Below are 19,226 nucleotides of genomic sequence, written 5' to 3' on the forward strand. Positions count from 1 at the left end.
GTCAAACTCAAAAGAGAAAAATATCATAACAAATATATGTATATGTTGTAAAAATTTTTTTCCAGTTCCTCATGATCATATGATGAAGAATCTGAATAGTTATAAACCACTGTAAAGTAGAAGGGGAGGCTTACAAATTTGGGTGGCTGAAGGTGATTTAAAGATACTGCCTGTCACTTTTTTTTCTGGCAGAAAATGTAACAAGAGGAAGCAGCAGAGCTGAGAGACACCTGAAATAACTGGATTCCCCATCAGCTGAGCCTCTGCTAGTGAGCAAGAGACTGTCCTGTGTCTGTTCAGTACCTCTGCTCTAGAGAGACATCTCTGAGGATCACTTCCAACCCAGGCCAGCAATGGCTTGAGAGGCACAGGGAATGCGTGAGCTTTCATTCACAAGGCACTTCTGAAACCTCAGACCTTCTCTGAATAAAGGAGGGGAGCTGCTGGCCCAGCCTCAGTTCAGGCACCAGCTGCTCCATGACAGAGGGCACTGATCTAACTAAAGGCAGACCAAGTAACTCTGTGAAGCCACAAACCTCACCCTAATCTCACTGAATTTGATGAATGAAAGTACCATTTTACCTCAAAGCTACCTTGGTTTTGTTCTTACAGAAACAGCATCATCATTTGTCCCTTGAGGAAAAAAAATCGGAAGGAAGTTGGTGGAAGTCTTCAGATGTCAGTGATAAAGCTCTGTTCTCATGGACTCCTTTCAGCAGCATTCCAAAGGTATATTTTTAGGGATTCAATTACATTGGAGTAAGTGGTAAAGGGAATTGTAATCACACAGAAAGTTGAATGCATATGTTCCTCTGCATACATACAATACCCACAAGGCTTACAAAATCTATTCACCACAGAGGAAATAGTCTAAACCTATTTTAAGAGGCTCTGTCAGCAGTCTAACAGCAAGACTCATTCACATTTGTAAGTCATGAGGAAAAAGCTGTTTTCTGTCCGTGCTGTATGAACAGATTTTGTTTGGTCTACAGCTCATATTTAAGTTGCAAGTAAATAAGTCATCCTGGCTGAATTAGCTAACAACCCCCATTCTCGGTATTGAGAATAAATATTTGATTGAATTAACTCTTTGCAGGTTTGTGCTTATATTTACACATACTAGAGCTGCATGTTAAAAACCCCAGGATACAGAGGCTATTTATCAAATTAACCAAACATGTTCACCTGGGGGAGGAAAACAAAAAAAAAAAAAAAAAGAAAAGGATGCAAAAAGGGAGAAAAAGAACTACAAGCCAGCTTCTAGGATTAGCTTGAACACGATGATATGTTGACACTCTCATTCAAAACCAGATTGGACAGGAGGATGGGAGACAGTGAATCCTGACAAGTTGAAATGTAAATTAAGATGTTTTGTCTTTACACTTTCCTCCCAGAGAAACTGCTACAGAATAACAACTCGGGCTTTAAATGAAGTTCACACCTCATCTGCAGGCTTAGAGAATACAATAGCACCAAGGGTAGATTGTTATTAAACAAAGAGGTGGCTGGGAGCTGGAAATCAATACACTAAATCATAACCAAGGCATTATCATTTTACAGCATTTTGGGATGATTGTGCACCAAATGAAACCCTATGGGAAATTATTAATAAATGGCTGTTTGGCATCACATACTGCTTAAGCTGAACTGAACAGGATATTTCCAAAACTAAAGCACACACTTTAGTCTAAGGGGGGGAAAAATGTCATTCTGTAAACTGCAGCAAATATTTCCACAAGTCTCTGCAGCCACATCCCCCTCACTCCTTTAGCTGTCAGGAACTGTTTCCCAAAGCTCCCAGAGGAGTGTGATTATTAAACTAAACACCACAGAGCAGAATGCAAGCTGATCTCACTCTCCATACTCCCATTAAGGGATGGCAGAGAAACATTAACTATTCCATCCCCGGTGGCATTCAAATGTTTCTCTAGTCCTGTCACACAAAAATAGTGGAAAACAGATTCCTTTTCCCCTCCTTTCATGTTTCTATCTGTGAAAAATAAAGTTAAGAAGGATTTATCTGTGCTACAAGCCCGATTAACTGTTCACCCAGTCATCTATAGCATAATCTATTTATGTAACATTTTCTAGAACTGTATGGAGCAAACTTTTCCAAGGAGCAGCAGGCGAGTTAATGACTTGCTGGTTCTTGTTACACCAGGTTTAGGACAATTAGAGGTCTTGGCTGAATGTTAGCTGGAGTAAACCTTCCCCTGCATAAGGTGCAGATGCACAGAATTTTTTTAAGAGAACCAAAGGATTATATTATTATATGATCCTTCAGACAATCAAAACATGGGGCACTTGCAGGTGTAACCTTGAACAGTTTGGCATGAAATAGGCCTTTCACTGTATTGCAAGATTTGACACAGCTGACTAGACTGCAGGTCAATGTACAGAGGTGATTTAAAATAAATTCCTAGAAATATGAACATTCAGCATTGAAAAACTAGTTTTAAAATGCCAACCCAGATGAAATACTAAACAGTCTGCTTTGACTGCAACATTAACATTCTTAAAACAACCAAGTACCTAAATGCTTACAATCACAACATTTTAAAACTGAAATTCTATTTATAAACTATTTCTGTAGAGCTTCCAGTTACCTTCTTCATTAATAGACTTGCAGAAAAACCACTAACAGGAGAGCAGGCTTCCAGAACAGCCTTTTAAAGCTAATTAGGATACAGCAAAACTCATTCTACACAAGTTCAGTTCTGCAAACCTCACAAATGAATCACTGTGTTCATATGCTTAATCCTCGAGATCTCAAGTTATGCACGTCCTCCTTGGCGTTTGCAGGATTAGAATCTAAGTATGTTGTTTCCTCCCTCTCCCATCCTGTCAGTAAATGTGGGATCAGGGTTCAGAACATGCCTGATTCTGCTCTCCTAATCTCCAGTAATCTTCTCAGTGACACAGTATCTGTTGCAGAATATCGGGAGGCCACATCAAAGTGGAACAGTGAATGGAAACATGAAGTTACATCCAAATTTATCAATGCAGGCTCCACATGCTGCCAAAAGGTAAAACAGTATCTATGGACATCTTCCAGTAGCACTAAATATTAAGGTAAATATTACCTTAAAGTCTGTAACTTCTCTCACAAAGCTTATTTACAAATGGTACAGGTTGTGCAGCCCAGATGTGTTGCCACTTTAGCTCCCAACAGAAAATTCCAGGTAATTCATGACTCTGTGAAAACTCCACTAACAGTGCTGTACACAAAGGAGTGTAGCACAAACATAGAGAGTTCTACAGCCTGAAAATTTAATGGGTGGATTCAACCAGCAGAACCCTCTACAGCATTTCTAAGGGGTAGAGAATAGAAAAGACCATCCTCCTTCAAAGTCACTTGTGTCATCAGGCAGCACAGAGAGAAGAAAAACAGCAAGACAATACATTTTGGCCACATGCAATAGAAAGCTGGGGCTGACACTCTACAAAGGGCATTCATTCCCAGCTGGAAAAAAAAATGTGTCTGTCTGTGAAGGTCTGATCAACTGCAGTGACTGAAGCAGATATGAAAAGGTTATGAAAAAGTTCAACAAGGTGAAAAAATGTGTGAGGACTGAGACCTCTCAAATATGAGTTATGAAAAGGTATGTCCAAAACCCACCTTCAGCTCAGTATTTGCCTAATACAGCTGTTCTGCTGTCTGTACTGCCACAAGGTCAGATCTAATTAAACAAACCAGAAAGACTATCACTGGCTTCAGTCCTTGCTGAAACTATGCTGAACTTTTAGAAACATGTATATACACACACATATATAACACATGCTGGAAAAATCTAGATCACATTCATTTAAATATATATTTATTATACATGTATTTTTAGAATTTCCAGGGTTAATTCATTCGCTAACAGACATTTTATATTTACAGAAGGAAAACCTCAGCTTTAATTAAGGAAATACAGAAGAGCCTCATCTTTCATGAATCTAGCTCTGCTCTCAAGAGGTTAGCTGCCCATTCAACATCACAGGTTTTAATAAAATAAATATTTCATTGAGTGAGAGTGATATTTCCCAACATCTCTCCTTGTTTGTTGCTTGTTAGGCAATTATATCAAACACTGCTTATACAGGCAGAGAATGCTCATGTTCAATTTTCTGAAGCTACAATCTTATTTTGGAGAATGTACTTTAAAATTCAAAATAGGACAACAGTTGTTGACAGAGCTTAGCAGGCTGTTCAAGGAAATGTAGCATAGTAAAACTATGCTGCTTTTTAAATATTTATATCTTTTTAATCCTTCCAGCAGATAATCCTCTTTGCAGTGGGCAGGAACATGAATACCCGTGATTGCTAAGTCCTTGCTTTTCAAAATTTGGATTTGCAATTTATTTCTACCCCAAAATTTGAACGTAAGTATTTCTTAAAATTTTACTTGGATCAATTTACCTTCCATAAGCAAAGCGCCTGTCTTTGTGGTGGTCCCCAAAAGTATCCCACAGCCTGAGAGAAACACTCACTTCATCCACAACATCTCTTGAGCGTTCAAGGACCTAGAAGAGAACACACAGAACATTCTCTTTCCCTCCATCAGACAGTTACTTTGTAATTCACCCCATCAAAAGGTCCAAAACATACTAGGTCAAGGGTTTGCCTCATGCAGTTTTTACCAAAAGATGTATCTTATAAATCCGGCAGAATATTTATATCCCTAAAAATAGGTTTGATAAAGAAATTACTTTAGAACGAGAGGTGTTATCAGAGCATGGCTGCAGTAGAGGTCACTCATAAAATACTTGTGAGCTCATTGCTGCATCCTGGCAGGGTGAGGCTTGCCAAGAAACAATAGCAGCACGTCCCAGCATGTGCTGCACACCTTGCACACCTGCAGCCCTTACCTCCTGGCAGACACGGTACTGATCAATGGCCCAGACAGTCGGGACGTGCGTTGCCAGCAGCTGATACTGAGTCAAGGTTGTGTTGCAGGCTCTGGCACAGATCAGACGAGTCTTTCCCACTGCATTATCTCCAACCACCACACACTTGATAGTTTCAACGTTGGGTCTTTCGTAGTCCATGTCAATGTCCATTTATCAAAAACTGGAACAAGACAGTTAAAGCAGTTTTCTACTTCTGTGTGAAAACAGTGCAGTTTAGAATCAGAGCCTTTTACTTCCTCTTCTTGAGAGATGCCTAGAGACAACAAACTCTTAAGGAAAAGTGTGTAGTGAACTGTCCCAAAGTAGGCCAGCCAGTCCTTTAAATACTGCTCAGTTATGCAAATACACAATTATTTGGACCACAGTGGCTTTATGCTGCTCACATGCTATTTTCACTTTGGTTTCTGTAAACACAAGCCTGTTTGCAGAAGATAGATCTTGGTGAAACAAGGACAGCTAGCATAAACTTACCTCTTGCAAATACTTTTTATGCCAGGAGGAAAAAAAGCCTGTGCATCAGTGGGTTTAACCTGAAGGATACCAGTATAAACCTGCCTTCTGCAGTCCTGCCCATTCAGGATTTGATTTAGGGCTGTCCAGACAATATTGCTAACAGCAAGTCACACAGACGGCTTTAGCACACAATAAAACTCACTTGTAGGACAACTCCAGAGACTGTTCGCTACAAAACCACAATTCCCATTACATCCTGCAAGTATCACACACTCTTCATTGTCCAAGGAGAAGTTTGGACAGATCATGGACTAAAATGAAACCAAAGAGCCAAGCAGGAACTTGCAAATATACTTATCTATACCTAGAAATTCTTTCTGATGTGAAATGGAAAGTGAAGAGAAGAAGTTTCTTGAAGATACTGTCCTCATGGAAAGATATTATTGAAACTATTTCCTTAAATATTCTATGGCAATATATTGAACAAATGCCTAGATACAAAGGCAAGCTGGAAAAAATGGATATTTGAAAGACTAAAACCAACTCATGCATGTTTACTACAGTCTGTCATTTTCATATGTGGGATCATAGTTTGATATATCTGAATTTGATTTTCTAATGTCTAGCAGTCTGCTGAGCAATCTGGACTCTGCCAGGGAATTGTAATCAAGGAGGGAGTACAAGGAAAATGCAAGTCACAAACCTTTTCAGGAAGGCTTGCCTAATAATTATTTCAGCAAGGAACCTACAGCAATTTAATTGACAAAACACAGGTCATCATCTGGAGTGATAGTGTCCTCTTTTCTGAGAAGAATGCACTACAGATAAAGAAATCCAATTACTTGTTTTAATACCTTTTTTAATATTCACATCTCGTTTACACTTAGATATAGACTATATATTAGCTGTCAGGCTGTTTAAAATAACAGATTCAAGCTATTTTGGTGTCCATTTTTCACTGTCAAAGGCACTATGTTCTTATTTAAGAAAAAGTCATGTTTAGTAACTACTAGTCAAACACTGATTTTAACTGTATTCTTTATTTAAACTGATGTACACCAAGAAACAAAAGTCTTTGTTAGAACTCAAGGCTACCCATTTAGATAAAGTTTTGACTATGGACTGTGTGCTAATAACTATAATGGCTAAGGCACATTTGTAATCTTTATTTATGTGTGGAGGGAGTAGTTAGGGACGACACAGACAAGGTGCAAGAGTGATTTTTGCCACTACTGTGTCACACTGATGACACAGACACTGAATGCTTCTGGAAATGCTGCAGCACAGACTCTCAAAATGAGAATACATTTTGAAGTTATCCTACCCGAGACTGAAACGTGGGCCCAGACACTTGGCACCCTGGCCCAAGTGCATGGTTGCACAAGCAGAGCTCTGCAATGTGCCAGATGTAGAGCAGAGAACACTCTTTGAACACACACAAACACACATGGAGCATTGGCCACACGAGCCCTCAGCGCCTCCTGACTCCAGCACAGAGGTTTGGGCTGGTGAGGACACAAAGCTGTTAATTGACAGCCTTCATCCCTTCACCTGCATCCTGAAAGGTTACTGCTCTGGAGGTAGAGCACTCCAGAGGCTCCCAGTTCCCTTCTGTGATCCAGCCCCAGCTGCCTGCTGGATGGAAGCTCCCATGAGGCTGGTACCTGGGATGGCCACGGGCTCTGTCCCCTCTCTGTGATTCCAAACACAGGAACAGAGCCAAGAGCTAACTTTGTTCCTCCTCAGCATCCTTGCTCCTCCTCAGTCACAACACAAATAAAAGTACAAAAAACCCCTTTTTTTTCTCCACACTACAGAGAAAGTGGCATGTTCATACACCATGGCCTCATAGGCAGGGCCCCAAATGAGTAGCAAAACCCCGAGAGCTTTCAGCATGTGATCTTTAAAAGTTTCAAGTCTGAGAATAAACAGCAACCCCCTTGACATATTATGTGGGGGTATTAAATTACTTCATATTTTATTCATGCATGGACTAGACATCACAGATGGAATGTGGAAATGTTTACAAGGCTAGAAAACAAAATGAAGGAGCATGGCTAGCCAGTGTGTCTGGTTGGTTTTAAACTACCAAGCAGAGATGCCAAATCAATTTTTCTTCCTACCCAATATTCCATTAAAAAGCTGTTACACAGATTAGCTGTCGTATTATATAACAATTTGATTTAAAAATTCTTCCAAAGTTCTTAGATGGTAGTTCTGCATAAAATGTGCTTCAGTCAGTCACAAAATATGTATTAAGTACAAAGTCTGGAATCTTAAAAAAATTCCAAGAGGATAACAAAGCCAGGTTAAAATTAACAGGCAAATCTAAATAAAAGTAACTAGATAAATCAATGCAACTATCTGAGAATCCTAGAAAAGGAACACGTGAAAAAAATTTAAAAATTACTAGGGTTTTAATTTTCCAATATACTTAATAACTTAATTAAAGCAAAGTTATCACAGGACTCAGACACAGCATGCCTGAGTGCCCTGCTGTAGATCAATGGAATCTAATGAAGATATTTTTAGCATGACTCAATACTGCACAGGACAGAGATTAAAATAAACTGGCAATAAAAACAAAAGTAGAGCTCTGTGGCTATGTTAAGGAAAGTTCTTAAATATCCTCCAGTATCTATAATATAACTATGTGTTAAAAATCCAGACCATTTTAATATTGTTCACTAGCTTTCACAGGAAGGGATTAAAGCAGAAATAGCTCCTGAAGAGACTGACAGACAGAAGCCCGGACAGATATTTAGACACCTCAAGTAAAACCAGATGCTAACAACAAATTCCAGTATAAACAATTAGCAAAACAAGTTGATTAAATGCTTACAAATGTAGCCAGATGCCTTCTGGCTACTGGAATGATTAAAGCCAGGAATACATGCAAGATCTAAAGAATACAGCCACAGTTAGTTTTTTCAAGGCAGTCTCTAGGTTAAGCTGGTGCTAAACCTATTATATAATCACACTGATTAAAAATGCAGAACATGTATTTACAAAACTAGAATTAAAAAAAAAAAAAAGACAACTAGATCTGAGCTCTGAAAGTCTGGTAATATCTAGGAAGACCAACTGGAACTGAAACTGAACCGGTTAGACAAGAACAAAGCAGCATATATAAAGATTTAGATAAAGGCATAACATTCTAAGATCAATGAAAAACTTGCTAAAACCAACCTACAACCAGAAACAGCTTAGTTTACCAGCAAAACAAAGCAGGGTAAAACTATGAGGAAAGTTACTGGAAGTGTGACCAGTCCCAGAAAGGGAACTGACAAAAAAGCCAGAGAGAGACAGAAAGGCCATCAAATGAGGGGCAGCAAAGAACCTACCAGAGAAAAGGTCTGATCAGAAATCACCGTTTCCAAAAGAAAGGAGCACAAAATTCAGCTGCTTAAACCAGTTCTAAAGAAAGATGAGCAGATGGATGGAAATGGAAAAAGATACCCGTAAGAATAACACAGGATCTCAAAAATCTCTTAGGATGTTCTATTTTTACATTGTCACCTGTGATTGTTTGCAGATGAAGAGAAATCAGAGGCAGCCAAAAAAGCAGGAGATGTGAGCAGACTCAAGATCTAACATAAAGCCATTTAATTCATTCTCTTGATTAGCAGTTAAGAAATATTCCAAATAAAGCTGATTTATTTCCAAAGAAATATAAGGCTACTGTTTTGAACCACAGCTTGCAGATGGTTATGGTTGCCAATTTCTTTTTCTGGTGCCTCACCTCCAATTGCTGTGGGGTGCTTGGTTTTTCATTTAGTTTTTCCTCATTGCTAAATGAGTTGTTATTATAATCACCACAAAACAGTTGTGGTTGCCATAGCATGCGAGTTGGTCAGCCTCAATAATGAAACACCCCCTTTCTGGAGAAATTTACCAGAAGATCTGTAGATGAAGCACATCACCTGATTATTGAGTCCACTGGTACACAGATTAAACACAACAGACACACACAACCCTCTAACTCTCTGTATTAGTGTAGGTGTATTAATATACAATAGATAACCAGATCATAACCATGAACTTGTTTTAAGAATGCAGCTTAATATTTAAAGCATTGATTGCATTTTTTTCTGCTAGAAACAAGGTGGATGAAGATCCAAACCCAATAATGAGTTGCCTGTGGAGGATCAGGAATCCACCCCTGTGGATCTCTAAATGCCCACTTTGAAATGTCCAGATGTTTGATATCCTCACTTAGCATATACAAAACAGAACCAAGATTTTTTTTTCAAAGAACAGTAGCTAATTATCAACCCTTTTCTCTTTAGCACAAACAAATCACAAAGAGTGGCTACATTAGTCAATGATTATGGGGTGATCCTGGAGTTATTCACTTCTTAGATGTGTACTTACAGGACCCCTCAAAGCAAGCATTTTACTTAGCTCTTGTGCTAAGAGCAACCTTCAGATGACAGCTCAGAATGACAGCATGTAAGAACCTTGCCTGCTCAGTGGAGTTTTTCTTCAAGCTATTCCATGGAAAAAATAAAAAATTAATAATTTCAACCTGTGTCAAGTAATCTGACCAAACATGCAAACTAGGAACTCCTTCAAACAAATTGTGCCAACCACAATTAAAATGTCACAATTTTACTAAAGAAATCTAATGGAAAGAGACACCAAAGTCTAACATGACTTAGTATGAATGGCGGGCATGGGAATTATCTGAAAAACTAAGGCTACCAGTAAGGCAATAAGATCATCAACAATTATCCCCAAAAAACACACTTCCTGGAAACTATATGAAGTGCATTTCTAGCTCCTCCATATTTCAATCTATTCTGGAGATGTATTTTTTAGTATAGCTTTGGAATGACTCTTTCAGAGAGCCATTAGGCAATAACATGTCAAAAAGAATATAAAAAAATTTACAAGACTGTGCAACACTTTTGCCTCCATCCCCAAGTTGCAAAATTACTGCTTGCAACCATGGAAACTGGAAGAGGAGATGCAAAATGCCAAGTCCTTCAGGCACTGAAATCACTACCTTGCAGTGCAGAATCCCCAGGCACCAGCACGCTGGCAGGGACCAACGAGCACATGAGCCAGAAGAAGTGTGTGAAATGTTCGTTCTCAATATATAACCCACCATGTGGTGTTTCAGAATCTTTGGTGGATTAACACAGATATGCCAGGGGACAAAGCAGAGGGAACTCAGTGTTCACCTGTGCAAGAGTGCAGAATTCACAGACAGCTCTGATTTGGGGAAAGGTTAAGGGCCAAAAGGCTATTTTGTGGTTTGGCTCAATTTAATCAATGAATTTAGGGCCACATCAAGTGTATTTGTGAAGTTAATCACAACACAGGATCAAGCAACAGATAAACTACCAGCAGCTGAAAGAGCATCACAAAACATTTTTTACAAGGGATATATTAATATTAATATTTTATTAAATCATAGGAGGCCTGTAGGGGAGACTGGTTTCAAAAGGAAAACTATTTCTGGTCAGTATCAAAGAACTACCTGGTGACAAAGGGTAGCAAGACTCAAGGTGGGATCAGATCACTAGGCCACCAGGGGACAAGGGTGGGCATGATGCATATCAGGCTGGATTCTTGTCCAGGATGAAGTAGCATTACCCTTTTGCCATTGTTTAAAGTTCTGGCAGTTTACATGGAAAGACTGAAAGGACTACCTCAGAAGGAAGACATTCAAGATTAACTCTGGAATTTATCACCTACTTGCCCTACCTGGTCCATCAGCAGAAGAAAACAACAGACATACCAATGACTGGGGAAGGAGAAAAACCCTTATATTCTAAAGCTGACCTGATTGCAAATGTGAGACGCTGGGCTCTCCCATGGGTAGGAAGAGAAGGGCAGCTGATGGAAATGTTTCACTGCACAAGGTGATAAATGAGATAACCCTGGCTGTTGCTGCCCACAAGAGTGCAGGTCAACAGAAACACCTTTATCTTCCACATTGGCAGAATCTGGTTCTACCCTTTTTCTTCTGTGCTGGGATAGCTTAGGACCAGTATCAACAAAGAAATAAATCCCTCAGAATGATGCTAAAATTTGATACAGCTGGAGAAGTTAAACACTGAGGCTGTCATCAAGAGATGACTCCATTTGACTTGCCTGAACTAGCTTCTTTCATGTCAGCTTTTGATCAATAAGCATCAGATTCATTTCTGGATGCTACCTCTTAGACAGAAGTTGTCAGAAGCTTCCATTCAGCTGCCATAATCCCCACTGTATCCCTCAGGTTTTAAAGGGAGGGGAAAATTGACCATGGCTTCACATGAAAATGAAAGGAGCAGCCCCTAATGATGATGTAAATTTTAAGACAGAACTGATGTCTCTAAGTTTGCTAGAAAACTTCTCAGTCAAATGATCACCACAACCCTCACAGAAATTGCAGAGACAGGGAATAATAATTCCTGGTTTGCTGCATCAGATGCCTGTCACTCTGCTCTTTCTCTGCCTGCATGACTCCAGATTTGTTTGTTTCTGTTAATTATTAGGATCCTTTGTCGAGTCCAGCTTACCTCTGTGATGACACAAAAACTTCTGATCAGTAAGAATGAGCATTTCCTCAGATGCCCAAAAATCAGAGATACTAGTAAAACACAAATTCTTGCCACATAACAATGTGTAAAACAGACTGCCCTCTGCTGAGGGCAGACAGCTCAATAGCTAAGAATGAAAACATTCAATTTTAGGTACAATAACAGATTCTCCTGAGCCTCCTCAAAAAAATGCAGCTCACAAGAACCTGGTTTTGTGTTATACACAGTCTATTAAACCAAAAAGAGACCCAAATGAGAGTTCAGCATTAGACTTGAGCAATGTCAAGTATGTGACAAGTTCTTCAGGAAGACCTGAAGGGCAGAAATCAACAAGCTGATTACACTGAGCAGCTTACATATTATTTTGACCTGTGACATACCTTGGGATATCCTCTGAGATGAGATCATTGCCCTAGAAATTAACCCACATGGCAGGTGAAGGACATTTAACCATTTCAGAAACCTCATGTGTGGGAATCTGGAATGAGATTTTTACATGGTGGCAGAGCCTGCAGCACTGCCACTCCTCCCTTCACCAATTTTCCAGAGTCTACTACACAAGGCAGTCCCTTGTGCCTCCTTTTGCCTCTTCTTTCTTGGTGTGCACAGAGATGTGGAAAACAGTGCCCATAAATGGACCTACCCCTGGGAAGGGGGAAACATCCCTAGAGCTGGCACAGGACTGATTTAAGGCTGGCACTTCAGTTTTGCCTATGCATCTTGTGAGGATTCCAGATATACCTGGCTACAACTGACTGTTCATTCCACTCACCAGAGATAATCACAGCAGACACAAGGGACTATGCAGTGACCAAGATCTGGCATTGCTGTGGGTCACAATCTGTCACATCATCACAAACTGAAATTAACTGTGGCTGACATGAATAAAAGTGGCTGAGAACCAAGTACCTGAAGAATGTACAATACCCATTGATGGTGATAACCATCACCAAACAGCTGGCACTTTTTAAAGCAGCCACCCATAAAATGCACAAAGTCCTCAGATCAGTCCTACTTCTGCAACAGAAAACTAAGCTGCAAGAGCTGGACAAGGGCGCACTGCTAACAGCATGTTAATTCAGCTCAAGAATACATTTTTGAATCAAATATTCCATGGTTTGGTTCACATCAGGTGCAGCCAGAGTGCATAAACTGAATTTTGACAGGGAAGGTGTGCCACCCACCAGTGACAAGCATTCAGTCCATGGGACCAGATTAAAGGCAGTCTGAAGTACTGTCCTTTGTCCCTGAGCTGTGTGCAGTGTGGACACTGGGTCCTCAGCACCAATATTTTCATTCACAGATCCCCTGCTACTGCATCACATGATGCATCAGTGTAGCTAGAGCATCAGGTGCTTTGATTCCTTCTTTGGTATTTGGATTAACATAACTGGGGTAAAGCTGCAGCTGAATCCTTAATGACTGCCATGCCCAAGAGTACCTGGGATAACACATAAAACTCAAAGCTTAAAGGAAGATGGGTCCCTGGAAAAGTCTGACTCAACAGTACCAGGTTTCATGATAATAAACTCCATGAAATGCCTGATATTACTCTTATGTAATTAAGATGCTTGTGCAGTATTAAACTACTGATACTTTAGCAGAGGTTGTTAGTGACTGTACACACACATGAAAGAGGTGTTGACACTGGATGCTGTTCCCAAGCAGTGCTCCCAACAGTACTGAAAGAATAAAAATCACCACCAAATAAGGCATTCTCACAACTTCAGTGCATTTCTGTGGGGAAAATGTTTATCGAGCTTCACTAGAGCTACAAACATGGAATATTCCAGAGACACTGGTGACCTTCTAGCACAGAGAGTTGTTGAATTCACCTTCTGTCCTTGTTCTCTTTCCAAAAGATAGAATCAGGCTCTTGCTTCTTGAACTATATGTGACATTTCTTATGCATTCTATTCTTTGTTAATCAGTGATCTTAGAAAGACATTATATGTGCTTTTATTCATTCCCAGACACTATTACCACTAGGAAACTACCAAAGGAGAGTGAGACCTCATAATGACAGCAGGAAAAACCCACCCAAGGACCTAAACACTCACTGGAACAGCAAACACTTCAGGATGGCAGACTTCAGGTAAATGCTATTTTCAGATCATGGGTCAAGTTCTGCACTTATGTCTCAAATGCAAATCCAGCAACATTAACAGAGTAGTGCAGGAGGCACACAGATGGAGGGTTTACTGTAATGTCTAGTGCCACACAGAGACTCATCTGCAAAGAAAAAAATAATTTAAAAAGAAGAAAGAATTTGCTATCTTGTGTTTCATGTGAGACAGAAAGGAGAGGAAAACAGAAAAGTAGAATAGTGTTGGATGGGAGGAAAAGGGAATCCATATTTTTATTTCATGACCTGTCTGTAATGCCAAAGAGCCCCAGCTATGAGCACACACACTGCAGGTGCACCAATTGTAGCTCATGCACCACTCACTCCTTCAGTAGAAAGTTTTGAGCTCTTTTATGGAAACCCAATCAGTGATCCAAGGATACAATCACCCAGCCTCTAGCTGCTCTGCAAGTCTGCTGTATGCAGCAAGGACACCTGAGCATTTCCTTTTCCCCTCCCCAAGCACATAGTTTGCTCTACAATATTTGTATACTTTTCTGGCAGGAAGGAAGGGAGCAAGGGAGGAGCACGTCAAACACCTGTTGCTCCCTTGCTTCTCCTCCTGTCCTTTCATCCCCTTCAGCACAGGGTAACATCTGGATAAAGGACTTAGGTATTTTTCCAGCAAATAAAATGTATTAACAAAGAATCAAACATCAGGATTTACTGTTCAAGTGATCAGCTCTTCCTCTCAGCCTAATGCTTTACAATATTTATGAAGCTTGGAGTTTTAAAAGGGCAGGAGTTTTAGAAAGCTTCCCAGAGCTAAAATTGATGTTTATTTCTTCTTGGATAAAAATACTTCTGTGTATCTGAGCCTGTCCCAGATCTTATGCTCATTAAGTATTATGTCACTTAGATAGAGAACCCTAGTAGAAATACTGAAATCACTTTTTTTTTCTTTAATAGTGTGTAGATGCACTGTATATCTGAGACATAGAATCAGGTGTGCAAATGCAACATACACAGAAAGAAAAGCATAACCTAATGGAAGAGTACCTCAGAAAAATACTGAAAGAATTGAAGCCATTCCGTTTCCATGAGGTGTGACTTTTGATCCTGAAATACAGCCTGTACTGAAATATTACTGCTTACACTGAGCAGTCATGACAACTCTTCAGCATGATCCTATCAATGGTGGGTTTCTCCCCACATGCATTATTTTTGCCTAGAAAGATCAGCAGCTAAAGGACTCCCCTTAAGCACACTGGAAAAGCTAATTTCCACCTCAGTTTCTAGTAGATCTCAAGCTATTACAGCTCAACTGAACATTTGGCTTCAAGTCAGCTGTGTGTCCTGAAATAGTACACAAACTGAGGATGAACAAAGTCATTGAGACTATTCTGGCATCACTTCCTTGCTCTTGCTGTGACCATATGCAGAACCTCAAGGGCTTTCTTTTATTATTATAATTTTTCAAACAAGTATATTGTTGCCTTCAGAGTAGTGTCTTGACCAACAGACAGCAACTCCTCCACCACCTAGTCTGCCTCGGTATGTCCAGTGACTTATTGCTCTAGATGTCAGATGCCACAATACCTACTAAAAGTTGACTACACAGATTAAAAGGTCTACTCCTGTTTGTCTCTACAGCCCCTCTCTATGGCCCACAGAGAGGTCCCGACATAGACACCTGATAATCTGTGCCACAAGACCCCCCCAACAGCCTCCTGCTGTTGTCACAGCAGCTCACAGTAGACTCCACAGACAAAGCAGGGAGAAAGAAAGGGGAAGGGAAAAAAGAAGGGAAAAAGATATCCTTCGGGTTTTCACTAAGTGACACTCAGAGGTACCAAGCGCAAGGAGGTTTGTGCTTCCCGTGCACATCATACCCGTCTATTTTTGCCTTGCACCTCGTGGCCTCGCTGCAAAAGGAAGCCAGGCAGATCTGCTTCACCAAGGACTCAGCCCTCTCTGTCCTCGGAGGAGGGGAGGATGCCACCACCTCCTGCTCTCTCCCGACCAGCCGGGAGAGCACCTGCGGGCAAACGGGACGCGCGGGGCGCCGCCACCCGCCCCCTGCGGACCCGCTGGCGGCCCCTGCCCCGCACACCGGCACTCGGAGCACGATCGCGCCCGGGCGACGCGGCACCTACCCGGGAGGGCGGGACGCCCGGCGGCCGGGCTGCGTGCGGCGGGGCTGGCCCCGGCCCGCAGGGGGTGGCGGCAGCCGCCGCGCCCCCTTCCCGCTGCTCCTCACGGCGGCGGGGCAGCGCCCGGAGCCGCCGCGGCTCGGCAGGGAGGCGGCATCGCCCCCGGTGCTGCTCCGCCCGCCGGGCCCCGCGCCGGGGTCCCCGCCCGGCCCGGCCCGGCCCGGCCCGCCCTGCAGCGCTGCCTGGGGCGGCGGCGGGGCCAGCGGCAGCCGTGACGTGCCAGTCCCCGGTCTATTTTTAGCGCGGCGATTGGATTTCATTCATGAAACCGCGGCCGCTCGTAAAGGGGCGGAGGATGGAGCCGCCCCCGCATCCCGCCTGGCAGAGCGACCCATAGCCCACAGCGCGGATCACCGGGCGCATCCCGCCCCTGCCCCACGGCCCGCAGCGCGGATCACCGGGCGCATCCGGCCCCTGCCCCACGGCCCGCAGCGCGGATCACCGGGCGCATCCCGCCCCTGCCCCACGGCCCGCAGAGGGGATGGCCGGGCGCATTCCGCCCCTGCCCCACGGCCCGCAGAGGGGATTACCGGGCGCATCCCGCCCCTGCCCCACGGCCCGCAGAGGGGATGCGGGAGCATCCGGCCCCTGCCCCACGGCCCGCAGCGGGGATTACCGGGCGCATCCCGCCCCTGCCCCACGGCCCGCAGCGGGGATGGCCGGCAGCATCCCGCCCCTGCCCGCAGCACAGGCTTTCTGCCATGGCCTCGCACGGTAAAAGCTCGGACACGAAACAACTTGAAATCAAAGCAATACCCCACCACAGGCATACGTCTTTATACGTATACACTGTAAATACTGTTAATACAGTCACAGTGCAAAGGTCCTGAAAGCCTCCCGGGATGATGCCCTAAGTTGGGTATGTGATTTCTTACTTTAGGTGCTGCTGATAGCTTTTGAAATCACGTGTCTCTAGTCTCACTAGTTTTTGAAGGCTTCAAGTAAAATACACACATCACAATTAGACCACAACCTCCCTTTCTCTTACAATGACAATCTAGACTTGGTGTTTTCAAACCAGTGAAAGCAGCTCCAGGCCCTGTGTGTTACAACCCACACCTGGCTCCCTGCTTAAATTGCAGTCTCTGGCTCTGTGTTTACCATTTGACATCAACAAAACTGTCTAACCAGTAAGAGGCATGGGCACAATTGCACAGTTAAGGACAGTTTTTGACATAGCTGTGACTATTTATAAAGTAGTCACTCTTCAAAAAGTATTCTCTTACAGAAACCTGGTCTCACACATTGCACAGTCTCGTAGCATTAAGACAGTAATTTGTAGGTAAAGATTATAAATATGTTTAAAACCCCACTTACAGGAATAGTTATCTGTACCAGTAAAAGGTTAACAGTATCCAAATGCATTTGGTTATAGTCAATTACTTACATTTTTCAAATACCTAGAAGCCAAACTTACATTAACCAGGTCAGACTGCAACAATTTTCAGTTGAGTACATCTATGTCAGGACAAATTACAGTTTGCAACTTCCTATAAAAGGAGGCTATTAGGGGCAGGAGAACAACAGGAATCATGGCAAATACTATTTTCCTAGCTTTGCACAGTTTGGATGGACGAAAACAAATGCATCAGAAAGCAAAAGAACTCTCACTCAGACATCTACTTACAAGCAAAGAAATATCAAGTTGATAATCCAGGCAACAAAAAGTAAAAATAAAAGTAAACAGATTTAAAATGTGTAGTATGATTACCTTCTGGTTTTTGAGTTTCAAGTTCTATGGGAATTTTTCTTCTCCACAAATGAGAGTTAAATTTTTCATTCTGTGCAAGAACAACAACCCCATATATTCACTTGTCTCTCAGATACACAGATTTTAGGAAAACAAAAAAACTTCATGTTCATCCCACTCAATTCAGGAGGGTGGGAAAAGCAGTGTTATACAAAAGGTATTCCTTTTACTAAACTGTTTCAGTATGTCAATTTTTAATTCCTTATTGGTACCTTTTTTCTACAGTCTAAATGATAACTTCCTGGAGAAAAATCAGAGCTAGAACCCATGTCTCTATTAAAAATACCTAGACTATCACTGCTGCAAACAGTGAGTGCTAATGTGAGAACAGGTAAGTTAGCATCATGTCAGAGAAAACTGACACAAAGCAACCAGACTTGCCATGATATTGACTCAAGAAGTGTTGGACTGCAATTAAAAAAAAATTCCAAACCAAGCCAACAAAACCCCACAAACCTTTAGATCTGATTCCCAGCTCTTTACAGAGCTTTTCTACAGAAAAAAAAAAAGGGGGGGAGAAGAGGACAGGAAGAAAGTGTTATTTTTAGTGCACAATAGTAAATTTAGCAAAATACAGCAATAACAAAGATTAGTCAGGTGGTTAAAATGGGAGAAAGAGAACAAGGGCATTGCTTTTGATGGGGATAAAGAAAATGTCTCAAGTTTCTCTCTTTTTTCCTGTTTCATCAAAGGGTAATAAAGGCTTCTGCTGCTGTGGAAATAGGTACATGCTACTATATCATTTCCATTTTAATGACCATCTACAGCAATTTTTACCATTCACTGCTTTCCTACCACAAATGTAAAACTTCTTACATAATTCAGATTTTCCAGTATAAAGTATGAAATAAAACCCCAGGACAATCAGAAATTCTCTGTTCTCTGATACATAATCCTGTATGGAAGCGTATTTACATTTTCCCAAACTTTTAAAACAAACAGTTTTGTTTTGACCATAAACTTGAGTGACACATTGAGAAGTGGTTGGAATGCATCTCTAATAGGGTGTGGAGCAACTGACAGTTTCTAGGCTTTGGTACAAGAAAGCACAGTAATAAACCACAAATATTCCCACTGACTTTGCATAAGCATTAAAAATACATGAATGGTAAAGTTTTACTCATTTGGATGGTCAAGTATTCCAGGTAGCCAGCTTGGATTTTTCATTTTCATTTGTTTGTTTTCAGGGGGGAATAACAGCTAGAGGGAAAGGGAGAAGGGAATAAGCTCTGTCTTTGCAAGCAATCCTAAAGGACATGGCATTGGACCATGGTAGCATTTAACTACAGTCTGCTTTTGCCAAGTCAATACAGCTT

The 19,226-nt window shown here is 41.6% G+C and overlaps 1 protein-coding gene across 4 annotated transcripts in view; it reads right to left on the minus strand.

Moving 5' to 3' along the window:
• Positions 1 to 19,226, minus strand: part of RHOBTB1 (Rho related BTB domain containing 1) — a 48,496-nt gene that overhangs the window by 14,759 nt on the left and 14,511 nt on the right. Inside the window, exons 1-3 of one of the 4 annotated variants that reach the window (XM_054637345.2) lie at positions 16,104 to 16,325; positions 4,855 to 5,056; positions 4,406 to 4,509 (exon numbers count right to left, since the gene is read on the minus strand). In XM_054637345.2, the coding sequence (XP_054493320.2) occupies positions 4,406 to 4,509; positions 4,855 to 5,046 (296 nt within the window). In that variant the 5' untranslated portion in view covers positions 5,047 to 5,056; positions 16,104 to 16,325. Of the gene's footprint in view, positions 1 to 3,619; positions 3,681 to 4,405; positions 4,512 to 4,854; positions 5,057 to 16,103; positions 16,326 to 19,226 lie in introns of those variants that run through there. The other 3 variants (XM_077183385.1, XM_077183384.1, XM_077183386.1) reach the window with 3 other exon arrangements.

Source organism: Agelaius phoeniceus, chromosome 9 (genome assembly GCF_051311805.1).
Source record: "Agelaius phoeniceus isolate bAgePho1 chromosome 9, bAgePho1.hap1, whole genome shotgun sequence".
Taxonomy (NCBI): domain Eukaryota; kingdom Metazoa; phylum Chordata; class Aves; order Passeriformes; family Icteridae; genus Agelaius; species Agelaius phoeniceus.